We start from the raw sequence: 25,646 nt of genomic DNA, 5'->3' as shown, positions 1-25,646 counted from the left end.
AGCTACTAGATAGCTTTCCACTCATGTGCATAATTTATGTAAATCTCCGAAAATTACTGATAAGTGTGAAGCTAATAACCTTTACCTCCTGTTAGTATCTTCAGCTTCATGCTGCCTCAATAGGAGACATTTAGAAAGGACAAAACTTAACAATGCTTCCGCCTGTGCTTTCTCAGTTTCTCTGGATGTCTTCTGAGTTTGGTGCAAACGACTACAGTAATAACTGAGATTCACTATGTAGGGTGGTGCATGGTTTGGCCAGAGGTGTGATAGCGCAGCTGGCAAACAGACTTATTCCTAACAATTAACATAGAGCGGCCTTTGAATCTGCTCCTTCCAACCATTGGCTTTCTCTCCCGCACCTCTTTCAACCTTGCCAATCGCATCTTTGCTCTGTCCAGTGGATTAAACATCTCTCATCTAATGCTATTGGCTATTTAGGCGAGGCTTTCTACCTCCACGCAGTGCTTGCATTTGAACTGCAGGAGAAACTACTGGACAGCTATAGCCCTCCCTGTCTAGTCCTGCTGACTCCCAGGTGTCTTCATCTAATGTGATTACTCTGCATGCCTTAGGACATTACACCCCCAACCTGTTGGCTTTTCCAATTCTTTTTTTTATCAGCTTTTCATCAGTATTTATTAATCATGTTGTACAGATGCAATGGAAAGAGCACTTCTTTGGTTTTACAAGTCACAGCATTGCCTTTATTTTGAACTCCTCTCTGCCTGGCCCCCTACAATATAAGTTGATGATAATGTTTTCTTCTGCTATTCCTCTATCAGGAGATGAAGGTAGACGAATTGGGGAACAGAAGTGGGAGCTGGAGAGACACCTATTCATGAGGGCGTGGTGGAAAAGCAAGGCTTGGGTCAAGGGTTTGTAAGAGTGGAACACATGGGCAAGGATTGTGAAGCAGATCTAGTAGGGAAAAGGAGAGGGTAAGAGATTGTACTGCTATGTCTGGAAATAGGAATGGACAATCAATCAATCAATCAAATAGGATGTGGAAAACTCTGCTTATCACCCCTGAGGGTATCCAGGGGCCGGGGGTGCTGCTGCTTAATTTGTCAAAGAGCCGGGTCTTCAGGTCTTTCTTGAACTCTTGCAGGGCAGGTGATGTGCAGAGGTGGAGGTCATTCCAGGACTTGGTTGCCAGGTGTGAGATGGGTCGGCCACTGCTCTTGCTTTGGTGGATGCGGCGCGTGTGTGCCAGGAGATGAGTAGCACAGTCTCTGGGTGTGTTGGTGGAAGTTCACCCTGTGGTTGAGGTAGGCTGGACCCTTGTTATGAACAGCTTTATAGACGTGAGGGAGTAGTTTGGGCTGGCAGCGTTTGCTGACGGGGAGCCAGTGCAGGGCTTTGAGGTATGGGGAGATGAGGTTGAGGGTGGGCCTGGCTTCTGTGTTCTGGATGATATAGAGTCTGTTAAGAAGTTGAATGGTGATTCTCACGTAGAGGGAGTTGGCGTAGTCCAGGCGGCTGGTGACAACTTTGGCATATGAGCTAATAATGGGCAGAAACTGGATAAAAGCTTTATTAACCACCAGAAAACAAACACTATAGGATGCCAGCTAAAGGCGGAGCCGCCTACATGAACACATTCATAGTGGGTGGCACCGATATACAGCCATGATATAGACTCATTTAATAACTACAGAAATGTTATCTCCGCAGACTAACCGATGGTAGCAGGGGATAAAGACCGCAAAAAAGATCACGAACAAAGGGTCACCGGTATGCCCATACTGGGCACCATAGCGGTAATTAAAAGAATGGCTTAGCTTGTGAACCAATATCTGTGATGGGGATTCATTAACCCAGGTTGTACTGACTATTTGTTGTCTGTGTTTTTTAAAATTGTGTCCTCTAGGTACTCATTGACCGCTGAATCAAAGCAGAAAGGTGAGAACTGAACCTTGCCCTGAAGAAATTGCCATAAATCATCAAAGGCAATGAAACATTTTGGCCCTCTAAAATTAGAAGGCAACTAAGTGTCTTTTAAACGCGCAAACCCACGGCATAGAATAAAGAATGGTAGCTAGTGATGGATTAGCTCTATAACAAGGTAGTCCTAATAGCAGTAGGCCTTACTTTGTTTGGGGTCAGGAATTAAGCAATAGGGAGACACGTCCTATAGCTTATTTAATCAGCTAATTACAAGATCACTGATTAGGGATAGTATATGTGCACCGCACTTGCACACTGCATATATATAAAAATAGTTTTTTGTTTTCACACCTTTTTGTTTGGTATGGAAGTGCTAATGATGAGAACCAGAGTCCACTGGTGAGAACCTATCAGTGGACTCCCATGGGGTTACTTCCGTGAGGCACTCCATACCTTTGTACACTTTTTTTGTCTACTTTTTTTGGTCTATTTCTTTGTATAGTAAATGTTTGGATTTTTCACAATAGTGTAGAATGATTTATGTTACACTACACACTGAGATGAGTACAAATAGGGGACACAACGCGTGGAGAGCAGGGACCAATGTTGGCAAACCTTGGACTTTGACAAGTGCCAGTGTATTACATAAAGCAGTAGTGACTACATTTACATAAGTGGGCATAAGTCATCTGCTCCATACATAAGGGTCAGGTCAAATATATTGTGTAGTAGGCTGGTGATGAGGACCTGGGTTACTGTGAGTCTGATGTTGAAGAAGAGCCATTTGAAGAATTTTCTGAGCAGGCACAGGGTGGGAAAGCAGCAGGATGAGACAGCATTTATCTGCTTCCTCATTGAGAGCTTGCTGTTGAGTATCATTCCGAGGTTTCTTGCATGCTTTGTGGCTGTGGGTGCCGGGCCGAGCTCTGTGGGCCACTAGGAGTTGTCCCACAGGGATTTATTGTTTCCAAAGATGAGTATTTATGTTTTCTCTGAGTTGAGTTTGAGGCATCTATAGTACCTACAGCTTGCAGTGCTGGTCATGAGGATGATCTGAGTGTCATCTGCAAAGGAGACTATGTTCATGCTGTGGGATCTGACCAAGGTAGCCAGAGGTGCCATGTAAGTGTTGGAACTGTGATGGAGGTTGGTGGCCAGTGAAAGGTCAGCATAGTGTGATGGAGTGCAAGGGGAAGGTGAGACGGAGATGCATGGATGAATGGCGTTGTCATAGATCTTCCCCATGCTTGTCTTTCAAACATGGAATTGTGCTGGGTTGTCAATGCGGCCCATTCAGTAGGTCCCTTTAGACTGCTGTAAGTCTGCTGCATGCAATACACACCAAACAATACATGGCTAACCGACCTGTATCCTTTGTATGTTTATTTATATTTTATAAATGTTTTATGTTACATACTACAATAACTTTTCTGTCCACAGGTCCTGATTTGTAGTTGCTTTGTTCCTGTCTATTGTGGATTCATTCCTCCATCATATCGAGGCGTGGTGAGTGTCTTTTTTAATGTATTGTCAGTCAAAGCTACTATTAACTTTCTAGGTTAATCTCAATATATGCATGTTTGCACTTGGAATTCACACATTATCAGCTCTTAAAGGCACTATAACTAGACATTGTTTGGACTTTGCAGTGACACCAAATTATCTGACCTTAGAGGTGCTCTAATCAGATGCGACTTCTTGTCATTTGAGAACGCCCCTAATTGTTTTCCATGAAAAATATTGAGCAGTGTTAAAAGGAATTGAGGTAACTTCTTCAGTCCGAATGCATACTGCTTTGTTGTGATCTTTACATATGAGAGATGTATCTCTCCCAGACACTTCTCCAAGCTGAAATTCGTAAAGAATAAGTAAGAACAAACCAGATCCACCCTTAGTCAGGTGGATATAATCCCTCACTACACCTTGCTTCTTCCTGTTAATGCCAAGTTCGTATAACCTCCTGTGCCTGCCTTCCACTAAAATCACGTCTGAATACCCTAAGGGTAGACGGGCAAAATGCAATGATCAGGACAAGAAGTGTCGACTCAGGGTAATGTAATTACCAGAAAATAATTTTGACATTATCTCACTTCCCTTTTCTTGTTCTTTTCATATCACGCATACCAAATGTATTAAATTAATGATTTTTAATGGAATGTAAAGAGGTTCACTAGAGTATATAGCCAAAGCACTTGGAGCCACCTTGACAGCAGGCACCTAGAAGAAAGGTGGAGGTGTTTCCAAATGAGTGGAATGGGTGTTCCCAACACCTAGAGGTATTTTGGTCGAGCTAAGAGGAGGAAGGAGCCTGTAGCACAATCCTCGAACAGTATGCAGGACAGAGAAACGGAAGGGCTGCAAACAGCAGTATTTCTTAACGAGGAAGGCAGGAATGTGACCAGGAAGGCAAAATAATTGGCACACCACATAGAAAATGATGGAAACTTCATTGTGAGAGGACGGGAGCAGGTTCATGGGTCTTCAAAGGGCTGAACCCTAAGGGTGCAGGAACCAATAGGGACAAGACGCAGGAGACAGCAGGGCATGTAGTGATGGATGGATCTGTAGAAAGAGGAGGAGTGAAAAGAAGGAAAGAGGTGTCAATTCCTTTAAAATCTTCAAAGAGATATGACAGGAGAGGATTCTGCATGAATACAGTAATTATCTTTGCCTGGGAAATCTCTATGTTTCGAGCAAGTGTGGGCATTGGAGAGGGAGGATGCCCAATATGAACATCACCAGTCCTTACCTGGGAAACGTCAATGTTTCGGGTGAAAAGAAGGCCTGCGCAGTTTTAGAGAGAGAGAGAGAGAGATAGAGAGAGAGAGACACATGGGTCTAATTGAACTCCAGGGACTGAGATGGAGAATATGATCTCCTAAAGAATGGCGATATAACCCTTAAGGACTGGAGTAACCTTTGAGAGAGCTATTAGGACTAAGTTGGTGGTATTGTACTAGGATACGGCGCCTCAGGGGACTGTACACCTTTCAATATCTATTTCTCTATTAGGAACGGTGCTATAAGGAGAAGAGAACCACACTTCCTCTTCTAACATAGGCTGTGCCTTAAAACATTTGAACGCTCCTTAGCACTCGTTACAGTATTTAACAAAGATTTGCACATGTGTATTTCACTCATACATAAGTCATGCAATATTTTAAGAATTTGAGGTCCTCGTAATTCAGGTTGTTCCGCAGGTGTTGTTTTTATTTCGGTAGATGTTACAGCCAACACGTGTTTCGTCAGTACCTACTGACGAAACACGTGTTGGCTGTAACATCTACCGAAATAAAAACAACACCTGCGGAACAACCTGAATTACGAGGACCTCAAATTCTTAAAATATTGCATGACTTATGTATGAGTGAAATACACATGTGCAAATCTTTGTTAAATACTGTAACGAGTGCTAAGGAGCGTTCAAATAACCTTTGAGAGAGGATTATAATAGTGACTTTAAAATAGCCTCAGAGCCCGGATTAGTGGGCTCTAGCAGCCATTAAAGGCCAGCTCCAACGTTAAAGGCCCGATGCGAAGGTGAGTGCCTTTAACAAGGGAGTGGGCCTTTAATGTCGAGTAGAGCCCGCTATGGAGGGCTCTAAGGCTACAGGAACATTCCACAGAATATTCTAATTTCTAAAGCAAAGGCCTCATGGAGCCCGAGGGGGTTGAAATCCTCCTCGGACTCCGTGAGACCTTTGTTCACAGTTGTTGCTGTGAACAAAAATTGGAGTGATGATGCTCCCGGCTTCTACCAGCCTTTAGAAGCCCGGAGCACTCCATTGTCTTCAATGGACTGCTCAACATTCCAGTGTTCTAATAGTAAATACCTCTATGAGTGTTGGGTTACTTTGGGAAGTGATGTGCATAAATATTTACTTGACATAATGAATAAAACTCTATTCAGTTGGAAAAGATCCTTTGTGTACCGGCTGATTCGTTATTTGGAACAAATAAATACTTTAGTTTCAATAATGTTTGTTGAATTTTTGTACCTTACATTATTTAGGCAGGCATACCGAACCAGAATAAACCAGAAACAAAGACCTCCTCACCCTCCCATCTTGCTTACCTCGGTCAACTTCCATCCTGTGATTGGCTCTGAAAAGGCACATGAGATCATCATAAACATACAATGCTAAGTGGAGTCATATAAGTGTCTGTCCAGATTTAGAAGCCTTAGAGCCCACAATCTAGAGGACCACATTCGGCCCCTGTTGTCTTTATTCAAGAATCTAAGGACCAGGCCCCATAATTTCACAAATTTGTTTGATTTGTCCTTCAAAATATATGCGTTTTCTCAATGGCTATCAGCTGCCATATACTCTATAACCAAAGTTCTCTTGTGGGAATAACAGTCTTGCCTCATGATCCCAGAAAGGTGGGGAATTGTCTTACCTGGGACAGAATGTAGTGGATCAATGCCTTCTATCAGGGTTCCTGAGAGAATAGAGGCAGCACTGTCGCTCAGATCTATGTCTTCAACTTCCCTTATAACTGAAAATGACCAAAAATGTGTGATCTTTGGGCACGACCATAGTAGGTTTATAAAGTTGCCTCTGCCCCCACATTGCCTTGAACATAGTTCAGAGCAAGTTTTATTAATGGCGGCCAGTCATGTGGAATTGCATTGTCATGTATGCACTATTTTATATAATGTTTTCCAAAATTACGTGTGGTGTGCAAAATTTGTGGTGCAAGTGCAACTTGCTCCCCTAACTTCTAGTCTAAATGGATCTTTAAATCTTTTTCCCTACTAGTTTGGTATGGTAATATGTGGTCAGTGGATTTCCTAGTGTTACAATGTATAAAGTGTTTGGTGGAACTTTTCAAAGGGAGTTAGCACGTGAGTGCCTGCTTCTCTCATGCAGAGATCTGAGACACAATGTTAACATTTTAGGTATCAATATCTTTCCCTTCTGGGACCCAGAATATACCTTTGATATCCTCAAACAGTCCGATTATGCTGTTGTGGTAGAAGTCACAAAGCCAATAGCATTCCCCAATTATCCAGTCCTGGAGGTGTTGCCTATCCAATCATGAGGAAAATCATTTTTGCCCACTACTGGGGTCATGGGTGAGGCACGAGAAAGGAAGTCCCTATGCCTAGTTGATTAGTCCCGGATATTTAGATTGACCCTACGTTTTGGCGCACATTTAATTATGGCAGCACTGTTATTTGGGTATCCATAGTACTTCCGCCAGGGAGCCACGAGGTTTGACATAAAGCTTTGGTCATATTTGCATCACATTTTTCAGTCTCCTCCCTGAGCCACTCTGTAACATATCTTAACTATGCTGCTTGGTAGTAGCTATGTATATTTGGTAACTGTTATACTTGTCCCTGCTGCCCAGATTAGAATGTGTGATGCAAGAGCCTGTTAGAATGTTCTGTGTGGATGTCTGGCAGTTGAATGTGGGCTGAGTGGCAGGAGGCCACTCCTGGTGGGGTTTCCCCTTATATATATCTTACCTACCATCTTACCTGAATAAAGGAGCATCAAGAAAGTACATGGACTACCTGGCATTATTTACAACATTTTTGGCGAGAGAGAAGAGCCAACAGCGTGCAGAAACCTAAACTTTACAAAACTGAAGAGTCTACAGGCAGAAAGGAGTGTTGAACTTGTGAAGAGGTAACCCAAGAGTACAAAACAGAAACAGAAGATTAAAAAAAAAAAGGTAAAAGACTTTCTATGTTTGCATGTGTTTAGCCAACTGGCACTAGGAAACCCCACCAGTGACCAGGAAATCGGTCGCCCAAAGAATCAGGAGTGCCAAATTAAGTTTACATGTTTAAGGTGAAGTCATCTTTAATGGCATTATGACCAGAGAAGTGTGCCATTTTTCTACTGCCTGCTCGTGATTGAACTAGAGCTGTGCTGAGCAGTGGAGCGGCAAGCTGTAACTGAAAGCAGCAGATAGAAATGCGATGTGGCAGAGCGCAGCTGAGAGGAGAGAGCCCTTCGATTACTGGAGCATAAATCAGCTGGTGTAGTCTGGGAAACAGCTGTGTCGAAGTGAGAGCCTGCTGCCAGTATGTGTGCTTTCATCAACGTTTATCTGAGTCATGGAGAACAGATAAGTGCCCAACATTTTAAACAATTTTCACCCTGCGTGTCACATTTATCTGGATGTAATGGATTTATGGACTCGTTAAGGTTTACATGAATGTGTGTAATATTGCGCCTAAGAGCTTCACTGTTGGCAAATGCACTTGGTAACTAACTCGTGCTTTACTGTTTATGACCCCAGAGAGAGAGATTGTTGTTTTTTTTTCTCATCTAACACGGAGCAAAACAAGCCATTCCGGGGACAGTTGAAGTAATTGCCGTTAAAGTGTGCGATGTTTAAACCTTTGTGAAAGTTCGGTTTTCACACGCACACCTTACCTTGCCTGCTCGAGGATATTGTGCTGAATATGGACGCTTTGCTGCTTTAACGTGCCGGTAGCCATCCGGCAGAACGTAAACTGCGTGCTTCCATTTTGGTCTGCTGCAACTATTTGAAACCATGGAAACGCTACGTTTTGAAGTCGGGGCCATGGAGCTTACACCGTTCAGTTTACGCCTACATTGTGGAGCAGGGCTTCAGAGCATTTCACGGAGACAGCAAGAAAGTGTCAGCATGAACCTGAATGTGAGAAAGTGTCAAAATGCTTCGTGTTTCAGCTGGGACACTTCAGCAAAAGGTACTGTTTTGATTACTTCTGCCGCAATTAACCATATGCACCGGCATGTCGATGTGAAGAAGATGAAACTGTCAGTGCAGGGTGTGTTTCTCAGCAAACTTCTCAATGCACTCTATGGTCTTTGGATTGTGTTTTGGATTGTGGATTCCGGCAGTTTAAGGACAGACATCTCTACCCCTATGAGGACCTCGGATGAGACATCGCTCACCGGAGCTAATTAATTCCTGTTTGCTTAATTTTCTTGTCACTGTATATTGCCTATGTGCTTAATTTACTTCTGACAAAATGGTTCTGTGAAGGTGGTGGAGGGGGTTGAGATGAGTTTGTAGGAGCTAAGTGCCCTGTATTTTTGTTCCTTGGATAGTCTCATTCTTTAAGGTTATGGGAGCTATGTGTTTGAAATGTCACAGGACATTATGTGCTCTGTTACTTTTGGGTTGTGGAGTGATACGTTTTCCACTTTTAGATATTTACATGGAGTTTGAGGGAACTTGGAGTTCCACTTTTGAATATTTTCGTAGAGTTTGAGGGAACTTGGAGTTCCACTTTTAGATATTTTCATGGAGTTTGATGGAGCTTGTAGTTCCACTTTTAAATACTCTCATGGAGTTTGAGGGAGCTTGGAGTTCCACTTTTAAATATTTTCATGGAGTTTGAGGGAGCTTGTTGTTCCACTTTTAAATACTCTCATGGAGTTTGAGGGAGCTTGGAGTTCCACTTTTAAATATTTTCATGGAGTTTGAGGGAGCTTGTTGTTCCACTTTTAAATACTCTCATGGAGTTTGAGGGAGCTTGGAGTTCCACTGTACTGTTACGCCGTGAGTTGGGACCTTTTTGCCTCTTACTGACCTGGCCAGTCGGTTTGTTTGGTTTCTGGGTTGAGTATGTGATGCGTGGGCGTGATAGTGTGTTGGTTATTTCGTTGTGTGAGTAATGTTTGTTTAAGGAAGAGAGAAGGTGGTGTGAATGTTATTTATTAGTTTGCGAGATTGGTTTGTGAAGTTGTTAATTGCCAATCTTATCTGATTTTACATTTATGTTGAAATTGCGTGATGTGACTTGTTATCTCACTTACTCTCTGCAATTTCTATTCATATCTCTCGTTCGTCAAATTAAAGAAGGGAGATGTGTTATACTTGTCCCTGCTGCCCAGCTTAGAATGTGTGATGCAAGAGCCTGTTAGAATGTTCTGTGTGGATGTCTGGCAGTTGAATGTGGGCTGAGTGGCAGGAGGCCACTCCTGGTGGGGTTTCCCCTTATATATATCTTACTTACCATCTTACCTGAATAAAGGAGCATCAAGAAAGTACATGGACTACCTGGCATTATTTACAACAGTAACCCTAGGCCTTCCTTTTGGGGAAGCACTCTCTTATGTGTTTAAGTCACGTTTTTTCCCACACCAGATGAACCTGGTGCTGATGTCTTGTAATTGGGATAGTTCATGTTCTGTAAGCAAGAGTAAGAGGTTTTGAATCAGATGGAGGATGTTGTGAAGGATGATCACTTTAAGGGATGCTATCCTGCTGAGCCATAAAAGTGCATGTGAGCACCATAGTTTGTGAGGGTTTCTAAAACCATCTTGGAGAGAAGCGTGACGTTGCTCCTGGTATACTCATGGAGGTCAGGGGACAGAAAGATCCCTAGATAGGTAAGTCTAGTCAAGGTCCACTGGAAAGATGTTTAATTCTTTAAAGAGCTGACTAATGATTGTCCCCCTGCAAAGATGAGTCCTTGGGATTTGCTTAGATTGATTTTGAGATCCGCCATGGTGATATCCCTCTAGTAGAAAGGTTAGTTCTTCAAGGGATTGTCTGAGGGCTGTGAGCGACAACAAAATGTTGTCAGCAAAGGCAGATACCTTGTATGTGCCTCTGCTAAATGGTATGCTTTGAGTTGCCCCATTCTCCTGAATCTTTTGCAGTAAGGCTCCATGTAGAGGCAAAAAGCAGTAGTGATAATGGCCACCCTTGCCTTCTGGCCCTTTGTATCTCTATTCTATGAGTGGCTATGCCATTCACCTGAACCCTCCTAGCCTTTGGTGTTGTGCACAGCGTGTCCACCCATCATTGAAACCTGGGTTCCAATCCTGCTCTATGGAAGGTCATTGTCATCATACCCCAGTCTACCCAGTCAAATGCTTTTTCAGCATTGAGGGAGAGGAGAATTTATTTTATTTATTTATTTATTTCACTTCTATAGCGCTACAGCTACCCAACAAAGGGTTTCCCGGCGCTGATGATTCAGTGCATTGAGATATTCAGATTTTTTTAGATGTTGAACAGCCAGGTTTTTAAGGCCTTCCTGAATTTCAAGTGATTTGTTTCCTGCCTAAGGGTCAGTGGAAGAGTGTTCCAGAGGGAGGGTCCAAGATATGAAAAGGATCTGCCGCCCATTCTCGCCAGCCTGATTTTGGGGATCACAAATTGGTTGGCTGTAGCTGAACGAAGGGTACGGGATGGACGGTAGGGATGTATAAGATTTTGTAGGTACTTGGGTGCCTTGTTAGTTGAAATCCTGTGCATAAGACATAAGGATTTGAATTTTACCCGGTTCTCGATTTTCAGCCGATGCAATTCGCGGATGTACTTGGTGGTGGGTGTGGAGATGGGAATTTTCCACAGTAATCTTGCGGCAGCATTTTGCACTGTCTGTAGTCGTCGGGTTGTGGCCTTGTTGGCCCCCAGGTATAGCACGTTGGCGTAGTCGAGCCTGGAGGTTATCAGAGCATTGATGACCGATTTTTGGGTATTTTTGGGCAACATCCAACAGATTTTCTTCAACCACTTTAGAATCGCAAAGCAAGTAGCTGATGTCTTAGTAGCTTGCTGGTTAAGACTAAGTGATTCATCAATGATGACTCCAAGATTGCGGGCTGATTTGACTGGAACCGGGGGTGTACCCATCACATCATCAGGCCAGTGCTGGGGTCCCCAGAGTTCTTTGTTCTTGCCCAAAACAAGTAGCTCTGTTTTCTCGCCATTAAGTTTGAGAAAATTTTTTCTCATCCACTCTGCGATGTTAGTGAGGCCGATTTTTAATGACGAGATGTTGTTGGAGTCCGAGGATGATAGAGAGAAAATAAGCTGTGAATCATCAGCATACGAGAACATGAGTAGACCAGACTCTTCTATCATTTTGGCCAGTGGGCTCATGTAAATATTGAAAAGCAGCGGGCTCAATATAGAGCCCTGCGGCACTCCATGTTTAAGGATCATAGTGTCAGAGCATGCTGATTGGGAAAAAACTTGGAAGGTGCGTTGTTCTAGTAGGGATTTAATCCAGTTGCAGGCGGCGCCCCTAATACCGGTGGCGTGGAGAGTTTGCTCAAGTACAGCATGTGACACAGTATCAAATGCTGCACTGAGATCCAGTAACAGCAAGGCAACCGTTTCTCCGTGGTCCAACAATAGACGGATGTTCTCAGTTACGCCCAGCAGGGTCGTTTCCGTCGAGAATCCTGTGCGGAATCCTGACTGATGAAGAGGTAGTAGATCCTGGGTGGTAATGAAATCAGTGAGGACTCAGTGAACATGTTTTTCCAATATCTTTGCAAAGGTTGGTAATAATGAGATAGGCCTAAAATTGGATGGCAAGTTGGGGTCTGTTCCAGCTTTTTTCAATAAAGGGTGAATCATTGCATGTTTCCACTCCTTCGGTACGGTTTCTTCCTGTAATGATTTATTAAGAAGATTGGTAATTGTCTCTAGGGCTCTATTATTTAGTTTTTTCAGGATAAAACAAGGTAGTGGATCGTTTGGTGAACCTGATTTGATGGAATCCAAAAGTTTACGAACCAGGTCTAAGTCGAGCGGCGGCCATTTATCTAGAATAGCTGGGGGTGTTACATCATGTGGGAATATGCAGGAGGACAACTCTATTTCCGTAGAGATAATGGAGGCTAAAGTATTAGTTTCAAGGTCAATGTTGATAGAAGGCGGAATCACCCTGGACTTGGCAATTTCCTTTGTGGTTTGTTCTATACCCTGATAGATCTTATCAACTTTTTCTACAAAAAAGGCTGCAAGAGTATCACATTGTGATTTGTTTAGATCTGGAGGAGATTGTAAGGTGAGGGAACCAGCTAATTCTCTTACAGTTTTAAAAAGTGTTTTGGACTGGCATAGGGCTTCGGTGATTTTCGTGCAAGCATGTTCAGCTTTAGCTTTGGCACAGAGCCTCTGATAGTTAGAGAGTTTATTTTTGTAAGCCAATTTGGCATCAGGGCAATAGGATTTCCTCCATTGACGTTCTGCAGTTTTGCATGTACTTTTTCTTGTTTCAAGGTCTCAGTGAACCACGGAGCAGGGGGGCGGTGGGAGTTTTGTTTTAATTTAGTTTTAGGCAAAATGGAGTCAACGGCTTCTAAGAGCCAAGTTTGGACTGATGTTGAGAACTCTTGTACTGTTGATTTTGTACAGGGGAGATGGCCCTCAAGAAGGGAGTTAAGAATTTCTAGGTCAAGCTTTTTCCATTTCCTGATTAATTGTGTAGGTGCTGATGTTCTAACCCAATTAGAGGTTTTTACAAGAAGGGAAAATTTAATCAGGAAGTGGTCAGACCAGGGCACTGGAATAGCCGTGGGTTTAGATATGTCATTTAAGTTGGAGAGGATAGGATCCAACAAATGACCGGCTCTATGTGTGGGGCCAGAATTCTTTACGGTCAGATTAAGGGATGCAAGATCCATTTTAAAGTCGCTCACTATGGAGCAGTCATCTTTCTCCAAATGTAAATTCATATCTCCTAGAATAGTAAAGCCAGCCATTTTCATAATTAAAGGTCCAAGAAGTTCGACAAGATGAGATATCCATTTAGAGGCAGTTCCTGGTGGCCTATAAATAAGCGCTCCCGAGAAAGTAAAGTTCGGTGTGAGTGAAAGTTTAAAAATTGCGCCTTCACAACCCTCACATGGGAGTTTGTTGAATTCGCAGTTATAGCGTTTTTAAAAAATAATTGCTATCCCTCCTCCTGGTGGTTTTTCACGATCAAGTCTGACAATAGCATAAGTTTCAGGGAGTGCCATAGCTAAGTCAGGTCCAGAACTGTCTTGAAGCCACGTTTCAGTTAGGAAAACTGCATCGGGAACCTCATCCAAGAGTAAATTGAAGATTTCAGTTCGATGCTTAGATAGTGAGCGGCAGTTAATACTAAAGAATAAGAACTGTTCAGAAAGCATCTTATCAATGTTTGTAGGATTTTTAACCTGTAAGGCTTTTATTTGTACGCGGTCAGTGGATAAATGGCAACATTGACATGTAGTTTTCTTTAGATCAGGATCTATTGTCCTGCATGCAGAATTACGAGTGGATCGAAGGGCTAGTAAACATTCAGAAGAGTATTTTAGGCGTAAATGACTGATTGTGTTGGTTAATGCTTCGGTTATGGGGGGGCAAGTAACTAGGTCCCTGATACCTGAAGGAAGAGGTGCCATAGTGCCTGGCACGTCCGAGGCGCGGACGGGCGCAGACGGGCTGACTCTGGCGTGACTCCGGCGCTGGCGAGGCGCGTCCACTGTACGCGTCCGCTGTCGCGGAGGGTAACCGTATCCTTTTGTAGGAAAGGCTAGAGCGCTGAACCAGCTGCCGCCTCCCACTTAAGATGTCTGCCGTGAAAAATGCTACCCTTCTGCTTGGTAAATAGCCCTGAAATCGGCTGTTACCGGCGAAAAGTGCAAGGGGAGTAATTTGCAGGGGTGGGGTAAGTGCTAATGGTATTTCAAAGTGAATTACGCAAATAGTGAAATTTTTAAAAAGTTTCGGCGTCTAAAAATGCAGCTAGTGTTCCTATGCAATGCGTTTTCGATCAGCGACAATTGCACACACAGCGATAATCACACAGTTAGCACAACAATAGTATTCTACCTCCCGGCTCAAGCCTCAGGAGGGGTCCAAGATTAATGCAGGTAGCACCAGTGTCAGCGCATTGAATCAATGCCTTGCACCTTTTTCTTGTGATATTGATTAAGTGAAGTGCCTGTTTAGTATTATCCAAAGTGGCTCAAGCTGGCATAAACCCACCTGGTTCACAGGAATTAGGTGTGGTAGTATAGCTCCCATGCAAGTCGCCACGATCTTAACACGGATTATTACTTTGGTGTTCAATCTGTATGACGAGCACATGAGAGGATCTTGACTGCTGTAGGAGTATAGCAATTGATGCCTCTTCCATTGACCGTGTTGGACTCAGCATAAGTGTGAAATTGTTATACAGGCTTGCTAGCAAAGGGGCAGATTGTGGGGCAAAACATTAATAGAAGCCAGCTGTATAGCCATCTGGGCCCAGTGATTTTCCCAATTTTAACTGTTTAATTCCATAAGTATTTCCCCTACAGAGATAGGCTCACCGAGAAGATATGCCTCATTTTCCTTTGCAGTGTGGAGAAACCCAGAGAACACGTACAGCATTGCCTAGGATCCAATTGGCGTTCTTAGTATAATGAGTCAAATAAATAGTTTATCCCTTAACCGCAGGGGTAATTCCCCTCCTGTGCGGGGGGAGGGGGGCCGCGCGTGGTGCCTCAGTGCTCATGACGAGCCCAGCTCGTCATGAGGCAGAGTGCAGCTGTGCTCATGCCGAGCTGGGCTCGTCATGACTCCGCCCACTCCTATAGAACGTCTGCACAGGTGTGGAATTCGCCGCGCGGGGGAGTGGCGCGGCCGTTATGACGAGCCCAGCTCGTCATTAGCACAGCTTCACTGTGCCTCATGACGAGCTGGGCTCATCATCAGTAGGCAACAAGATTAATTCTGCCAGAAGAAAAAATTAACTATCTTGAAATAAATGGTCTTTATCAATTGATTGACTCTTTTCAAGTACAAAACTGGCCTGCATTCTCCCATTAGCTTCTTTACAAGACTACTGGAACAATGGCTTTCTATACCTCTAACACGTATAGCACCTTAGCGAGTGCGACACTTTTTATATAACAAACACCAACCACTTAATATAGTCTATTTTCACCCACACATACTCATTGGTCCTGAGGAAAGCCAGATGTAAATAAAAGGCCTGGCTGAAACATGTAGACCACATAGGACGTAGGAGCCCATAATTCACTCCATGACGTCCGTTTGCCTTTTTATCTGCTAGCAGGGGCCCAGACATTAAAATTATCCATATACCCTCGGGAACTGGGACCCACTGCATAGCTTTTAAATCACTTCCACACCCACAAACACAGCACACTCAGTAAGTATACCAGCTCCTCAGTAATCTGGAGTCGAAGCACACCCGGGACACATTCGGTGTCACTGTGGTGGGCCCGATGATGAAGCATGCCACCAACTAGGTTGGTGGGTGAGGGCTTCATAATCAAACCAATTGGTTTGCCTACAGACGTACCCACTGAGTCTCCCAAACACAACTAAGCTAGTCCTTTCTTGATACTACATGTCTTTATATGCCCATCCGAGAGCGAATATCCGATTTAATTGTGCTACCTTTGAGTTTTTCAGTCTACGTCAAGGTACCCGTCAGGGCTGTCCTTTATCCCCTCTTTTATTTTTATTAGCGATTGACCCTCTTCTTCGCCTAATTGACCTACATCCGGATATCAAGGGTTTCACTTTTGGTCCTCGTTGTCTAAAAACAGCGGCGTATGCAGATGATCTTATATTTTCGGATGATATTGTTTTAGCTATACCTGCGCTCACCGATATTATTGCTCGTTTTTCTACGGTCTCTGGCTACATGCTTAACAGGGATAAGACTGAAATGTTCCCCTTGAATGCATATTGTTTCCCAGCGCATATGGGTGCCGCTGGCTTTAAATGGCAATCTAAACATCTTAAATATCTAGAGATTTGGTCTTGTGGCACTCTTTCTGATACAGTGAGCTATAATGAGGCTCAAACCTTACTCAAGGTTCGTCACCTTCTAGATACTTGGTCCCCTAAATATATTTCTTGGTGGGGCCGCATCCAAACTCTAAAGATGATGATTACTCCTATCATTAATTTTGTTTCTTCCATGCTTCCGGTCAAATTGTCTCCCTCCTTTTTTCGTGAGATTGATTCCATTACCTCTAAATTCAAATGGAGTGACAAGCGTGCTAGAATTGCATACAAATCTCCGAGGAAACCTTATGAGTTGGGTGGTTGTAATTTTCCTGATTGGGAGAGGTATCAGGTAGCTTTCTTAGCTTCCCAAGGTGCTTTGTGGTTTTCCTCGATTCCTGCTCACACTCCTTCTTGGGTGTTCATTGAGCAACATCTCTCATCTCCCTTACCACTCTATTCCTTTCTAACCACTTCCACTTTGGCTATTCCCTTTTCCGGCTCAATCATTTTAGATACTATTACAGCGGTTCGGTCTGTAGATAAGAAAGTGACTACCCCGATACATAAATACAGATGGTCTTCTTTGTGGCGTAATCCTAGATTAAAATTTGCTATTGATCCCGCGTTAATCCCTTATTGGTCTTCTAAAGGGGTGACGTTATTTCGTCATCTGTATGACACTAATAATGATCCGTTACCCTTTTCTTCTTTAGCCAAACAGTTCTCGCTCTCCAATTTTGATTTCTATACTTTCTTAAAAATTAAAGTAGCTCTTGCTAAAATTCGCCTGGAGCCCAATTCTCCTACTGTTATGTTATTTTCCTTGTGGCTTCGATCTGGTCATGTGGCTTCCAAAATTTATAAATTCTTATCTCCTACGTCATCTGACTCACATACTGTTTCCCAACAAAAATGGTTACATCACTTTGATAAGGAGCTTACTCAACATATTTCACAGGAAACCTGGCAGTTGATTGGCAAATTTTCTCTCCGGGATAAGATCGCCCCTTCTTTAATCCAATCTAAATTTTTCTCTCTCAACCTCCTCCATTGGACTCCTGTGCGTTTACACGCATTAAATTTGAAGGAAGATGATCTCTGTTGGAGCTGTGGTTTGGCGTCTGGTGATTATATCCATATGTTTTTTAAGTGCTCTTTTCTCCAATCCTTTTGGGATCTCATTAATAAACATCTTATCTTGATTTTATATTGATTTTAAGCTTTCCTTTCCTATGATTCTTTTGGGCCCTTTAGGTTCCCATGTGCCTTTGACACTAGATACCTTAGATTTGCAACTGATGGACCTTTTATTGACAGTCGCTGTTAAGGTTGTTCTCATGGAATGGAAGTCTTTCTCTTCCGTGTCATACCATACTTGGTGGGCATGGGTTTCTTTTTTACGTAGTGTGCACATTTCAGTTGATGTGGCTCATCTTCCCCTACTATTTCCAGTAATGTCTGGAAGGCTTTGGATGCTTATATGGATCTAGCATTACAAGGGTTGGTTGCCCAATACCCTTTTGTTTCTGCTGATTGATTGCTGCTTGATTTTTGTGTGAGGTATTTGTGTGATGTGTTTTCGTGGCACTAATTTGGATCCTTTCTTCTTCTTTCCCCATCTTCACTTCTTTCCTCTCCCCTCTTGTTCTTTTCTCTTTCTTCTTTTATTCTTCTTGCTGCCCTATTCTTTCTTCCTTTTCTTCTTTCTTCTTCTTTTTCCTTCCTTCATTCAGTCTTACTCAGTGATTCCTTTTACGGTTGTTTTAGTCCATTGATTTTTTCCTGATCAATTTCTTATTGTATTTTCATTTTTCTATTAATTGCAGGAATTCTTATACTTACTGTATACTGTAATATTATACCTATGAATTTTGACTGTATCACTCTATATTGTATTTAATTATTCTTAAACTTTAATAAAATTCTTGAACACAAAAAAAAGGGCTTTCATTTTACCATGCGTTTGTAGTATGTTTTAATGAGGGAGAATATACTGGCTTTTTGTGTTGATTTTTTCTAATTTTCTACCGGCTGGTATAAGTAAAATGCGAGTTCTGGTTGCTCAAATGGGTGTTATTCATGATATTTATATGTTTGCCTGGTCTTCATTGCTTGATTTGCTCACAAGAAAGTGTCACTCATAGTCGCAGAATGTCACTCATAAGTAAAGTGAAACAATTAAAATGTCACACATAAGCAAGCTGAAACCTTGGCAGCTATGTACAATTAACATGAACACTAACTTGAAGGGTCAAAATCAGCCCCGCAGCTGTGCACAATTAAGAAAAGAAAAGCGGAGTCTCAAACACAGCGTGTGCTAAAGCACACGTCGTGTTTGAGACTCTGCTTTTCTTTTCTTAACAGTACACAGCTGCGGGGCTGATTGTGGGCCTTTAAGTTAGTATTCATGTTAATTGCAGTGCATACGGGTGCTGCAATTAACATGAATACTAACTTAAGGCCAACAATCAGCCCCGCAGCTGTGCACAATTAAGAAAAAAAAAACTGTGTCAAACAAAGCGTGTGCTAAAGCACATGTCGTGGTCGAGACTCTGCTTTTCTTTTCTTAACAGTGCACAGCTTTGGAACAGATTGTTGGCCTTAAGTTAATATTCATGTTAATTGCAGCGTCCTTGTGCGCTGCAATTAACATGAATATGGTCGTGCGCACTAAATAAAGCACACAGTGCGCTAGGGGTGACTTCAATGCGTGCGCGCACACAGGCGTGGCTTATTGGGAACAGTGGTCTTGAGGTAAAATTCCTGGGACCGATGGCCTACTAGTGGAATTTTATACAGCCTACACTGAGGAACAAGAGCCACAGTTGGTCACCTTCTATGCAGTGGCCCGAGAGTTGGGACTGCTCCCAATCCCTACTGGAGATGCTCTGGTTTTCCCACTGCTGAAAATGACCCACCACCCTCAAGATGTTAGGGCATGTCTCCTCTTATCCTTGCTGAACATGGATTATGAAAGTGTAAGCCGAATACTGGCAACCCGCCTCCTGCCTCTCATGCCCAAATTGATCCATACGGATCAATATGGGTTTATCCTGGGACGTCATATGGCATTTAATATCCGTAGGCTCTTATCGGTCCATAAAGCGGAGACCCCTGATAAACATAGTGCAGTGATTTTGGCAATTGACATTGAAAAAGCTTTCATGGTGCAAGAGGCGGAGGTTCTTCTCCTGGCAATTACTTCGACTTACATTCAGGACAATCACAATTTTTAAGTGGGCTTCCTGAGTCAGTCAATCAAAGATCTTTATTCGGTTCTTACACAAAAATAACCATAAAAGTACATATAATAAAACACATCGGACATTTATATAAAAAAGAACACAAAATGTGCAAAACTTATACATAAAATTCATATTATAATTGATTTACTCAATTTAAAAATATTTCTTTTTAAATGCAGTAACAGAAGCAATCATATAAATATTATCTAAATTCTGGATCGCCAAAAAGGCCTGGTAACATTGCCGCAAATCCACTCTCCTTAATAATGGGATAATCCACCTTTTTCTTGGAATGATATAAAATTTACCAAAAAACATAATATGTATAGATGACTGGTCTGATATATCGTCACATGGGCACTTATCAAGAGACCTTGACCAATTATTTACCTCAGGGAAGCTCACACATCTATGTATAATATTGAGTTTTAAACGTGTTAAGATAAATCTATCAAAGTCCTTAGTGGTCAATGATAAATAAGGCTGTATTTTATCAGTGCTTGAGGTTCCGTGAATTCTGAACCGGTTTTATAAAGGTCATAGTACCATGACGATTTTGGTATCAACGGACCGAGAATGGCAAATGTAAGATGTACGAGTGTTTTTCGTCATGTTCGAGTGACGAGATCACCCTGAAATCAAGGATTCCGTTCTGAACCCTTGGGTTCCATTTTGTATGCGGCAGCCATTTTGTGGTTGCCCTCACAAAGGCCGATGACTAAGGCCGAACGAGTCCTTGGGATACGTACACCTTTAGCTGACTTCTGCGTGACCTGGGCAAGCTGACTCCGTTGCCCAAGGCCGGACTTGTTGAGCCAGTTCCTTGCTCGGCAGCTGGTCAAGATTGTGGATCAGGGCGCAGGACATCATAGACCCTTTATTGCACACAACTATGTCTTATCTGACTCTCACCTGTCTCTGCTTCTTTCTTTATGACCTGTTTTATGATGAGGAGGTGCCCGTTTTTATTAGGGGTCCGTCCGATTTATCTGATGAAGAGTGTTGGACCTTTCTGGGTAATCGATGGTGGGCTGGACAATGAAATGTGGGTTTGTCATGCAATGCTTTTGTCGTGTACACATGGGATTGGGCAACTGTAAATAAGGAATGTTTGCCTGAAGCACAATATTTGGTATAAAAGGGATGACGCGCTTTGTAAGATTGAGCAGTCTCCTACGAATATACAGCCTTTGTACTTCGTGGACCTCTGTTACTGGTTGCAGCCAATAAATCTGATCTTTGACGTCACCAAGAAGAGTCCGCATTTCTGTAGTTCTGAGACAGGTGAATCCGGAGACTTTGGGTGTGTCCCCTGGCACCGCTGGGTCTTAAATAACCCGGTTCTTCATTTGGCGCCCAACTAGGGGCGACTTCAGCGGTACCGGTCCAAGCCTGATGATCGTGAGGAGCTTCATGTGAAAATTCTGGAGGAAGGCCAACCACTTCATTGACCCCTGTATGTCGTTGTGGTCCGAAAGTCTTTGCTGCGAGGTTCCCCGCTTTCCGACGGCTACGAAGGACTGCTGCCCTGACTGTCGCCCTGTCTTGGAGCCTTAGACGATTTGTAGAGCGAGACGATAGACGGGTCTTCTGGTGACGTCATCGATATTTCAGTTAAGTATGAGTGGAGCGTCTCCCAGTCCTTAGTTTTGGGTATCCCTTGGGATCTTTGATTTGGGATCTTTGATTTGGGTTCTTTAATTTGGGCCTTGCAAGTACCAAAGCCGAGGGACTCGTGTATTCGCGAGACTATCGTATTCGATAATCCCTTGAAGTTTGAAGCTAGACTAGAGAGCGAAGATGCCTGGTCTTAGCAGACTTGGAAGAATATTTTGTTGTGGTTCTAATAGGGATTCCCGATTGGAGGACTCGTGTCCGGTTCCTCCGATTGGAACTCCAACCTTTGAGCTCTATGTGAAGCATGGCGTGGGCCCCATCACGTATAATGAAGTATGGATTAGGTACACTAGGAAGGACGGTGTCCTCAAATGGCCCCAATATGGTAGTTTTGATACAGAAGTTCTAGATAATTTAGAGGTTAAACTCTTTAAGAAGAAAGTCCGGCCGGCGATGTTTGACTCTTTCCGCCTATGGCGAAAGGAAGCCAAACAGAAGGAAATCAAATTAGCGAAGAAAAATAAAGGAGAGAAGGGTATCTCGATAATGCAAGTTGCTATGCAGTTTAAAGATAACGAAGAAGAACAGGCGAGTGAGCAGTTGCACAGGCAACGTAAAATGGCGATTGATAAATGCTATCCAGCTTTGCCGCTTCTTCAGCAAGATGCAGCGAAGGAATTTGGGAAAAACCCCTTGATGTCGCATTTGTTGAGTTCGCCACCCCCTTATGCGCAGAGTGCTACAGCACCTCCGCAACCTTTAGTTGTGCAACCTCCAGTTGTGCAGCCTCCTGTTATTCCACAGCCGCCAGCTCCTCTCCAGTTGGCTCCTGCTCCTTTGGTCCAGCCTTCTCAAGGGCTGCCGACTTTGCCACCTGCTCCGCCTCTAATTACTGCAACTTTTCACCTGTTCTTGCTACCTCCTCTGCTACTGCTCCTACGTTGACCTTTTCTCAAGCTGCTTTATCTCCTGTCTTGTCGACCTCTCCTTCTGTTCGACAGAGAATGACCAACACTGTTACTAGTCTTTTTTCTCCTTTCTTTGGGTCGCTTACTACGACCCCTGTTTCAGAGCTTAAACAGTTGCGTAGCCAACTGCCTGATTCTCGATAGAGAGAAATATTGGATCGTTTGGCGCGTAAATGGGTTACTCGTCCTTTAAGATACGACATAGAATCTGTTATGGATGTCTTCCGTCAATGGGAAGAACCGAAGCAGAGATATGTTTTCGATAAAATGTGTATTTTCCTTCGTGAAGAAAGGGAAGATGATGATTTGGGACAGACTCTGCCGGAGTTGTCCAATGTGCAATCCGAGTTTGCAAAAGGAACGATTGTGGGTTCGGATGTTGAGAAAGCAGTTGCGACGTTGTTGTCGTTTAGGAGCGAGTCTCTTTCTCAGCCGTTGTTTGAGCCCGATCCCTCTGTTAGAAGAAAGGTGAGACAGTACCCAATGAGAGAAGTTCCTCCGGTATGGAAGGAAGCAGTTCAAGCTGATGTCGCTAATCACATTGATGCCGTACCGGCTAATTTTCAGCGTGTTTGGGTACATGTTCCATGGAAACAAGCAGAAGTCTTGGCTCTTAAGCAGACCTTACCTGACCTTCGTAAAAATCCTGCAGGATATTATAAGGAGTTATCACAGACCACAGACTCATGTGTTATGAATCTAGCTGATATAGACATGTTGTTTGGAAATGTGGTTCCACAGCCTTTATGGGGATTGATTCGTCATACTGATCATGCGCAAGAGTTGGGTGAAACATGGGCTAATATTGGTGCTGCGGATGCGCGACAAGTTGGCGGTGCTAAACCTGAGCCTGTAGTTGCAGACCTTCCTGGTAGGATCATTACTTATATGAAAACGTTAATGCCTGCTATGCGAGTAAATTGGGATAAATTGTCTGCGTGTAAGCAGAAAAAGGATGAAACGGTATCTGATTTCTTCACTAGGTTTGAAGAAACGTTTATTGACCATAGTGGTCAAGACATGAGTACAGAAGGTGGTCAACGTTTGTTTGTTGATAAGTTTGTGCATAATTTACTTCCCGAGTTATGTACCAAGTTAAAAGATTCAGAGAGTTCTTGGGCTGTGTCGTCATCAGCACAGATACTGGCTACTGCACAGTACTACGAAAATAGGGATAAAGATGAGAAGGATAGAGCAGACAAAAAGACTAAAGATTTAAAGACCAAGGTTCTTTTACAGCAAGTATACCCGCCTCATAGTAACCAACGTGATTATCAGCAACCCCAGCAGTTTCAGAGAAACTCGCAAAGATTTGAGCCTTCTCAACCGCGTTATCCTGTAGGCCCTAATCAATGTGCATATTGCAAAGAAGAGGGTCATTTTAAACATAGTTGCCCTGCTCTGTTACAGCGTATGAATGGTGTCTCTGGTGCATGAGGTCGAGGTGTTCCGCAAGCTTCAAGAGGTAGGGGACGTGGAGGGTTCCCCCAGAACGAGCGTTCATTTTCTCCACAAAATTCGATGAATAGTTTTGATCAGCAGAATAATGCATCTGGCAGAACGACTCAGTACTATGCTGACGACTACTATGTCGAAGGCGAGAATATGGATGGTAATGATTGCTAGGACAGCCATGGACAAAGAGAGGGAGTTGTTTCAGTTCCAGTAGATCAGAGTGGACCTTATGTGGAGGTGATTACATCAGGTGTGTCAGAGCCTTTTCTGTTGGATACTGGTGCTACGAAGAGTTCTATTATGCACTCTAAACTCCCTGGCGCACCTTTGTCTGGCTTAACGAATGTTTCAGTAGGTTTTTCTGGCGCCCTAGTTAGAAACCCGATTTCTAGTCCTTTGTCTCTTTCTGTTGGACCTCGCGAACTTGAAGCACCCCTTATTCTGACGACAGGTTGTGGTGAAAACTTGTTGGGATTGGATCTGTTGAAAAGATTGTATGCGACATTGTATTGTTCTCCTTCGGGAGTACAACTTACATTAGGTAAGAGAGTGGTCTCTCCGATGTATTTGTCGAGGGATCAACTTCCGACCGAATTGTCTTCTCTTCCCGACGCTATTTGGGCTACTGGTCCTAATGATGTGGGTCTTCTGGAGATTTCGCCATACGTTGTGACGTTAAAAGCGAACGTTAAAATGCCACGTATTCCCCAATATAGGATCTCTAGTGATGGTGAAAGAGCGTTGCCAGCGATTATCCATGATTTGATTGAGAAAGATGTGATCGAGGAAACAAGAGGTAATGTGTGCAATAGTCCTGTTTTGCCTGTTTTGAAACGCACTGACTCTTCTCAGCCACCTGTTTACAGGTTTGTGATCGACCTTAGAGAGGTGAATAAGATAGTTGTGCCACAGTTTCCTGTTGTTCCGGACATCACTGCTTTATTGACTATGATTCCAGCTTCGGCAACTTGGTTTTCAGTGATCGATTTGAAGAATGCGTTCTTCAGCATCCCGATTGCCGCGGAGAGTAGAGATATTTTCGGCTTCTCTTTAGGAGGTCGAAGCTTCCGGTTCAAACGCGCTCCTCAAGGCTATTGTGAGAGTCCGTCAATCTATAGTCAGGCTTTGAAAACACAACTTGACACGATTGCTTTACCTGATGGTGCTGCTCTTCTCCAGTACGTTGATGATTTACTAGTCGCTGCCGATAATGAGGAAATTTGTAAGAAAGCTACTTTGTCGTTATTGCGTCATTTGTCTGACTTTCATCACAAAGTGTTTCTTTCGAAGTTACAATATTGTCGACAAGAAGTGACCTACTTAGGTCATCTCTTATCGAAGGAGGGAAGAAGATTGACCCCAGAACGAATTTAGGCGATTGCGAAAATGAGTGTGCCAATTACACAGAGAGAAAGAAGTACGCGCTTTCTTGGGTATCACGTCATATTGCAGACAATGGATACCAAATTTTTCTCTGCTGGCCAAACCGCTAGTGGCATTGACCTGTAAAGATACACCGAATCCCCTCCCGTGGTCTGAAGATTGTCAGAAAAGTTTTTCCGACTTGCGCAGTGCATTGTGTTCGGCTCCTGTGTTGGGTACCCCCGACTACAGCAAGCCCTTTACGTTGTATGTCGACGAGAGAGAAGGATGTGCGTTGTCAGTGTTGACACAGTCTTTTGGGGACAAGCAGCATCCATGTGCGTATTTTTCGTCGACTTTGGATCCGGTAGCTAGAGCGTTGCCGAGTTGTTGGAGAGCCACAGCGGCAGCAGCTGTTTCTATTCGACAGTCTGCTGGTTTGGTGATTAATAATATGCTGGTCGGGATGGTTCCACATGCAGTGGATACGTTGTTGAACAGGACCAAGACACAGCACTTGACTAGTGCTCGATTGTCAAGTTATGAGCTGACACTCTTAGCGAGTCATGTGCACATAAAGAGATGCAATACGTTGAATCCAGCCACGTTGTTGCCGATTTCAGTAGAGACAGAT

General features: G+C 43.3%; 1 protein-coding gene across 3 annotated transcripts in view; it reads left to right on the top strand.

Annotated features, from left to right (window-relative positions):
- LOC144753590 (omega-hydroxyceramide transacylase-like) overlaps positions 1-25,646 on the top strand; it is an 878,827-nt gene that overhangs the window by 496,090 nt on the left and 357,091 nt on the right. For 2 of the 3 annotated variants that reach the window (XM_078641231.1, XM_078641229.1), the window contains exon 3: positions 3,331-3,396. The exons of the other annotated variant lie outside the window; for it this stretch is intronic. In XM_078641231.1, the coding sequence (XP_078497357.1) occupies positions 3,331-3,396 (66 nt within the window). The remainder of the gene's footprint in view (positions 1-3,330; positions 3,397-25,646) is intronic. 3 annotated transcript variants of the gene reach the window in all.

This window comes from Lissotriton helveticus, chromosome 5_1, assembly GCF_964261635.1.
Source record: "Lissotriton helveticus chromosome 5_1, aLisHel1.1, whole genome shotgun sequence".
Classification (NCBI taxonomy): Eukaryota; Metazoa; Chordata; class Amphibia; order Caudata; family Salamandridae; genus Lissotriton; species Lissotriton helveticus.
This window is presented reverse-complemented; position numbering and strand designations above follow the sequence as displayed.